We start from the raw sequence: 7,865 nt of genomic DNA on the forward strand, positions 1-7,865 counted from the left end.
GCCGTGCCTGTGCATGCTCCTGGCCGGCCCGCTCATCTCCGGCGCGGACCGCCGGATGCTCATCCGCCTCCCCACCACGTGCGCCGCAACCTACGATGACGAGGGCGGCGCCGCCGGTGACAACAACGACGGCCTGCGTCAAGATCTGGCCTCGTGTACCGCTACGTAGCATAGCTACACGTCCCCTGCTGCTTTCTCTTTACGGAGCGTGCGTGCGTGCATTTGGATTGCATGCTTCTCCTTTTGTGACACATGATCCTACTAGCTGCTAGGATACAATACAAACATGGATACGCAACGCAAGAGTTTAATCTAATCTGACCACCAATCGGTCACTGGGGTCTGGGGCGTCTTTTTTGTTACGTCCGCCTCCTGCTTACTCCACCTTCCCGCATCCTTTCTCCTTTACGTTTTATACAAACCATATCATCAATTACTTTCCTGCAATGAGTTAATTATACGATTATGATGATGATGCAATCACGCATTACAACAGGAGGCTTGTTTCATGGTTCTAGATACATAGCCTCAGATTGTTCAGAGGAGCTTAATGCGTGACATAGATTTTGCTCCCACAGAATTGTACTCTATCTTCATTTCATGGTAAAGTATGTTATAAAATGGAAACTCCGAATGAAATCCATTAGATTGCCGACAACAAAAAGGTCTTGCATCATCCACTTTCCCAAGAGACAAAGTTACATTACAGCAAGAGGCTTGTACTTATATATATGTACCTCCTATAGTTTGTGTTGTACTACACAAAAGGAGGCTTTGCCTCTCAGCATGTAAGATACCTGGACCTTAATAGCTGCTTCCCGTCTAAAGAATAAATCTAGGAGAGAGTTACCTCACAGCCTGACCTTACCAGCAGGCATACCCTCAACCAAGCAAGCAATCATCTGCCAAGTCATTCCAAACTTGCCCCCCTCAACTCATCAGAGCAACTGTTCAAGCTACATATATATATCACCGCGTCAACCATGGAGGCCTCCTGCTCCACTTGATCACCTTCCTATTCTTCTCATTCAGTTGCATCATCACCTGTCGCCCACAGGTACCTTACATCATAGCGGCCCCTCCCAAGCCTGTATATAAAGGCCACATACATCTCCATCACAACAGCCGCTGTTACTGTCTTGCCCAGTTTAGCATTCTAACCATCTCCATACCTCTACTGTTCTTCCAGTTCAACGAAAAGCTACTGTGCATAGGCAATAGTTAAGTCCGTCGCTCAGTACATACTATGGATCCCAAAATTGCTGTTGCTCTCACTCTGTCTCTCGTAGGTGGCTTGAGCACCTCCCTCGGTACGCATTTATACATCTTTCTTCATCCCTCCCCTTCTGCCCTTTGTTCATAATATATCACATATTCATCATCACTTGACCTGTTTAATTTGATGCACTATAGATCACATATTTCTCAATGGGTGTTTTCCCATATTTGCTTTCCAGAATGTTGGAATGGTATACTAGTCAGATAACGTTTTGCTACTCATTTTGCCAATGATATTTTATTATGCTTCAACAGGTGCATTACTTGCAATATTAAATCATGCACCAAACAACAGAACACTTGGGATATTACAGGTAAAACGCTACAACTATCTACTTAATGCTGACCAAAGCATCACACCCGAAACAACAAAGTTTATTTGTATATGAACCAACATTTAACAATCATTTGACGACTCCTTTTAGGGATTTGCTACTGGACTCATGTTGAGCATGTCTTTCTTTGACTTGGCTTATGATGCTGTCAATGCGATTGGTTTTCTGAAAGGGAACCTTTGGGTGAGACTGACAGTAAGCGAGATGATTTTTCAGGCATCTGTACCATTTCTTATCTTTTTAGCCTGTGCTTTGCAGTTTTTTGCTGGAGCACTTCTATTTTCAGCAATTGCCGACATCTTCCCTGAGCCAGAATGCAGTCCGCCAGATGAAAATGACAAACAAGTATAGCTTCCCTCAGCTTTGCTAACACACTTTTTCAGTTAGCGTTTCTCGAAAAGACTAAATATGATTCTCCTCTCTGTTTTCCATTTGGGGAAGAAGACGGTTAATAGCACAGCGCGGCAGGAACTTATGATGAGACACCGAAGAAGAGTTATCTTTAGTGTAATTGTCACCGCAATTGGTAAGTCCAATGTAGTTTGGTACCCTATACATTATGTTCTCCTCAAATTATTTGTACATTTAAGTTGATGCATTTAATCTCCAGCAGTTTATGAACCATTCAATGTATGCATAATTAGATAGGTGAGAAATAACAATGTACAACATGAAGTAAGCAAAACCTGTAATATAAACTACCAAAAATACATCAGTGTTTTCACCATGAGGCCAGAAAGACAAAACACGCCTTTTAGATAATTATACAGAAATCCTGACTTCATGATCGCTGTTCTTCAAATGCATATACTATATGACTATATCTAACATTCTAGTACTGAGCTAGAGAATATTGACTCCAACAAAATATTTAGGGCTTGTTCATACAACAGCGTACAAAACAATTAGATTAACTGATTCAGATTGAATAGCTAATGCAATTTAAAATCATAGACATGATTTAACAAGCAATATTAGCAGTAAATTTCAGGACGTTCAGTGTAAAATAGTGTTATGACCCGGGATAGTTACTGTTTTATTGAACACCTAAAACCAAGTCAATATTATTAAGTGGGAAGTATAAGAGCAGCAGTTCTTCGTAAATTACGAATTCAGATAATAAAATTAACATAAGAGAACCAAGCAAATAGTTATCGAAATGATGCAGGCAATATATGCATATACAAGTAATGATAGAACCCTTTCCTACAAGTTCTTTATAATGATCGCATTCATTAACAAAGTTCTCATGTCAACAGTTGCTGGTGTGAGTCTGCAAAACTTCCCTGTGGGTACTGCCGCGTTTCTTGGAACTGCGAAGGTACTATTCAGTGTTTTACATATTTAGAGTAACACGTTTTCTCTTAACACCATGCTCAATGTATTAAATTTCTGACTCATGGTTAAAGACATAAGATGTTTGAGAAGATACTAGCATATTGTATGTTTATCAGATATGATGCGATTAGTAAATACTGGTATATGTTACCCTTTTCCATTGATTTAAAATGTACAGTCAAAATTTCCACGATGTTTCTATATATAATCACAGACATTATACAAATTAGTTTATGTACCTTGTTAACCATTTGAACTGTTGAACACCTCCAAACTATATTCACAAATAATTATGTCTTAAATACAAACAATTCATACTATGGGTGATGTATCTAAAAGATGCTGCATCTCCATCCAAGCATTTTTTTTTTCTGTTTGGAAGCATGTCCCTTTTAAGCTGATAACATGTCATCATTGTGAATATGTATGAATCAGAAACTGAATAATCAATAGTAGTAGTTTATGCTGTACACCCAATTAATCTTATCTACCTTTCAGGGCTTTCGTGTTGGCCTTAACTTGGTTATTGCTATAGCTCTACACTACATCCCGGAGGTAATTGAATATACTGACTTTTAAATGGATATGGAACCATAATTGTCCTGTAACTTTCATTCCAAACCTCAGTGAACTACCAAAATACAAAATTGGGACAGGATGGTCCTCACGTCTTACATGGGCACAATGCATTGCAGATCTGCCCTTTAAGACACATAATACTACAATTCCTATATTGTGATGAATCTTTACACAACTAATTACTTATGAAAGTTGGTAGGGCCAAAGAATTTGCTAATATTTGTATTAATTTTTCCTTCATGCGCAGGGCATTGCTGTAGCTCTCCCTGCATACTTTGCAACTTGCAGGTACTGGTTATAATTATTACAGAATATGCATGGTATACTCTCTGTTTCACAACTGTCACTGGCAGGAGAAGTCTCAATTTCGGAATAACTATTCATTACTGGTTATTGGTTAATACAATATTCCATACCCCTACTTAATGTGCTCTGTAAGAATTAAAATGATTGTACTGCCTTGTGCGATGAGGGCCATTCACGGCCATTTCTCATTAAAATATTCTTAGATATGTTCTCTTGGTCTCTGTGCATGCTGGGATGAGGTCAGCTACAGTGAAACATGTATATGTCTTAACATGGAAATGCTGAATTATATGTTGAATTATATATAATATATATACATCTCTTAAATGTCATATTTAAATCATCAGAGAATAAGAACGGCTTAGCTGGTTTAATTCAAAAGGCCAATTGCTAGTTATCAGCTTATATCACCTGAATAAGCATATAAATGCTACTACAATACATAAGATCTTATAATAAATACTACAGTCACACTGATTTGGAAAGAAAGTTAGCTCTGTGGTTGCGGTTTAATAATATTTGTTATTTTGTGTCTATGATGCAGCAAATGGCAAGCATTCAAACTAGCAACACTTTCTGGTTTTGCGGAGCCACTAGGTGTAATTATCGTGGGTAGGTTGACTCTGCATTTGTTCTATAATAAGTTGCTTGATCAAAGCATTTGTGCCATTAATCCCCTAACCTAGCACTGCTGTATTAAATTGAAATAAACATAAATATGGGCCATGTAAAAATTTCTTACAGCCTAAGAACTAAAATAAATGAATAATGCAACACAGTTTACCACTTACCCATGTGTGACATAAAATATTTTCGAAATGATACAAAACTGCGCATTATGAAGTATTACATCCAATGAATTGGTCATGAACATAGCTAAGACAGAAGTGATCATCGAACAATGCTATAAGCCTAAAGCAAACAAGACGCATCATCCATAGAGGAACATGTATAAATATCATGTGAGGTATACTTACTAGTGCCAGACATGGAAATGGATATGAAGATTTTGTGGTGAATAGCAGTAGCTGCAAGGTACCTTAGTATTAGTAATTTTGTGGTCACTAAAGCAGCTGCAAGGTACCTTAGTATTAGTAATTTTGTGGTCACTAAAGCAGCTGCAAGGTACCTTAGTATTTATGGTGACCACGTGTTACTATCTGATTGAGAAGTTCAGTGGTTGAAAATGTATCAGGGTCCATTCTGGACCATAAAAATTGCTCTAGTCGGTGACATGCAAGATCAGCATTAAAAAAATGAACAACCACTTGCAACTAATCTTTCTCTAGGATTTATCACTATTTCAACCTTTTCTCTTCAGTGAGTAACAACCTTTAAAGGTTGATCACATGCACTTCATTTGTATTTTCCTCTTTGTATCTCAAACAATGCATATGACACTGTGTTTCTTGCAGCATATATATTTCCGAGCAACCTAAATCCAGAAATATTGGAAGGTCTACTTGGATTAGGTAACATCAGTTTCAGAAAATTAATAACATTTGATAGTTAATATAAATTATCTATTCAACTAGCTTTATTCATTTTCCTTTTTGCACAGTGGGAGGAGTAATGGCATTCCTGACATTGTATGAGATGCTACCATTAGCAATTGAGTATGCTGGACGCAAGGACGCTGTGAAAGCTGTATTTGTTGGCATGGCATTTATGTCTATGAGGTACGTTAACTCACGATGCAATACAATTGAAATCATATAAGGTAATATATTTTATGTACGTGGCGTGTGTAGTCATATTTTCAATGGTAATTATGCATGTCAGCTTGTAGCCATAATTGCCAAATTTGTCTAAAAGACCACAACCAAATCTGCCTCCCAGTTTGGCCACACAATCTTTTGCCACAGCTTTGCATGTGGCCAAACAATGAGCTGGATCATGGCAAGATTCTGAAAGATGTCCATAATATGGTAGTAAACAGAACACTAACACACTTTGGTGAACATGACCAAAATTTGCAGACAATCTTTAGCGGATCTGAGATCTGACTTATGAACTAAAACGCCATAAATTATCTACTACACTACAACTTTCCATGTATCGTGTTATTAACTTGTGTTCCTAACTTCCTACTGAAAGTACGAAATATCGAACAAGTATAAAAAATAACTTTGGCCCAATTCTAGTTTAAAAAATTGGCTAACGTAAGAAATCATGTCTACCAAAGTTAACTGTATGTTGATGTTTGATTAATCCCCAAGTCCTACCAGCATGATCATGTTTAATATTGGTGTAGCTAGCAACATTCAAAAGGCAAATCTAATTAATAAAAATATCTAAATGTTACATTGATTCAATTAATCATGTATGCATTAGTAATATGTCTTGGAGGAAACCTTTTTATAGGTGCATTATTTCTTATAGCTTCTTCAGAATAGAAGGTTCTAAAAACACAGGAATAGGAGAACATAGCATTTGAGACATCATAACATCACTTTTCTGCAACCATGGCTCTTTACTTAACATCATTACAAGTATGTTCGGAGATATGTTTTGATGTGCAATGAAACTTCTATTGGCAGCTTGCACTTCCTGGACATCAGTCTTCCAAAGGAGATGAGCGCTTAATTCCAGTCTAACCCAATAAGTGCTATGGGCAAATGCATCGTGGACTTTCAGTAAGGTATCTTACTTTTCCTTGACATTAGTACTGTGCTATCCAAAGGAAGTAAACTTGATTGTTATGATGTTTTTTTAAATATAGTCCCCAAACTTCCAAAAATAAATAATTGAACCTTCAAATGACATCGAACTGCATTTCTTCAAGTCTGAGATTAAGTATCATTAATAGTACATAATACTGCTGTTTTTGAGAAAACGCAATGACATTGCGTTTCATTTCATTGCAAAGAAGGATAGTTTTACAAGATCATAACTACTAGAGTATTCCTAAGCTACTGTAACTGTGCACGGAAATAAAAACCTGTTGACTGGGGATGGCACCTCTTAGCCATGAATGATCTTCAGCTACCCTCCACTCACGTAATCACTTCCACACATACAAAACAAGTCTCTAACGTAGCAATTGATTGCACTAGAACTTGCATTATCAAGTTAACTGCTTTGTGTGTTCTTTTTAATCATGTAGGTGTACTTTTACAAACTATAAACTTAACTTCTAAGAATATACATAGTGTAAAGACTTGGCTAGGGGGGACAAGTTTGGCCATCTTACCTTAGTATTTTCATTCATGGAACTGGCAAGACAACATGACCATATCGCAGCATTGCGTTTCTGTTTTTTCTCCAGGTCACGGTTGGGAGGATGTGCATACAGTCGCATGTCATGATACAGCTTTCTGCAATAGTAGCTGACACGATAACCTGCAAATCAGGGCCTTCATTGATGTCCTCCTGATGCATGGCTGACATGGCTGCAAGAAAATTATAGGCCTCAAACTCCAACAAGTCATGTACATAATGAATAAAACTGTACTTATAGGACGGAGATAAAAACCACTCGTGTGATGTAAATAACAAATATTTATGAGATGAACCATTTGTTATTGAAGATAATTGTACCTCACGTGATCCAACACAGTATACAGTTAAATTTATTTTATGCAAAGGTTAAACCATGTGGCTTGCTATTCAGCTATTGCTCCATTGATCTGGTAAGGGGTAGAGTATCCACTACCGCCAAACTCATGAGATCCAGATCATGTCTGAAAGGCTGCAACTCCCGAAGTTGAATATAGCATGTAGCTGATTCTACACCAGTGGGTTACTGGGCAAGTTTACAGCAGCTCTAAAGAGAGCTTTGGTTTGGATCTAATTGGTTTTAGCAAGATATAATGAACTTAAGGCTTAATACTTCCGGCAGGCATAAAACAGTTTCAGAACATCTTTCCCCTTTTCTGGACACGAGCAGGGAACAGGTCGGTGTAAAAATTCTTGAATAAGTTTGCCTTTTCTCTCTTCTTTTTGCCGACCCCGGCTAATCTTCCTTATGTTATGAGTTCCCGGGTTGATATCTACATCGTTTTTAGTTTCCCCATACCTTCATCCTGA

General features: G+C 37.8%; 1 protein-coding gene across 2 annotated transcripts; it reads left to right on the plus strand.

Moving 5' to 3' along the window:
- Positions 1 to 1,015: 1,015 nt before the first annotated feature.
- LOC124692252 (zinc transporter ZTP29-like) lies at positions 1,016 to 7,383 on the plus strand. 2 transcript variants are annotated; one of them, XM_047225583.1, is made up of 13 exons: positions 1,016 to 1,310; positions 1,534 to 1,592; positions 1,704 to 1,796; positions 1,872 to 1,958; positions 2,055 to 2,139; positions 2,873 to 2,934; positions 3,450 to 3,506; positions 3,778 to 3,818; positions 4,381 to 4,448; positions 5,252 to 5,308; positions 5,398 to 5,515; positions 6,377 to 6,477; positions 7,105 to 7,383. In XM_047225583.1, the coding sequence occupies exons 1-12, from the start codon at positions 1,247 to 1,249 to the stop codon at positions 6,420 to 6,422; spliced, it is 837 nt and encodes a 278-aa protein (XP_047081539.1). In that variant the 5' UTR covers positions 1,016 to 1,246; the 3' UTR covers positions 6,423 to 6,477; positions 7,105 to 7,383. The 2 variants fall into 2 exon arrangements, with proteins under 2 accessions (XP_047081539.1, XP_047081541.1); XM_047225585.1 differs by having other exon boundaries at positions 2,058 to 2,139.
- Positions 7,384 to 7,865: the final 482 nt, after the last annotated feature.

The sequence above is a fragment of the Lolium rigidum genome, chromosome 1 (genome assembly GCF_022539505.1).
Source record: "Lolium rigidum isolate FL_2022 chromosome 1, APGP_CSIRO_Lrig_0.1, whole genome shotgun sequence".
Classification (NCBI taxonomy): domain Eukaryota; kingdom Viridiplantae; phylum Streptophyta; class Magnoliopsida; order Poales; family Poaceae; genus Lolium; species Lolium rigidum.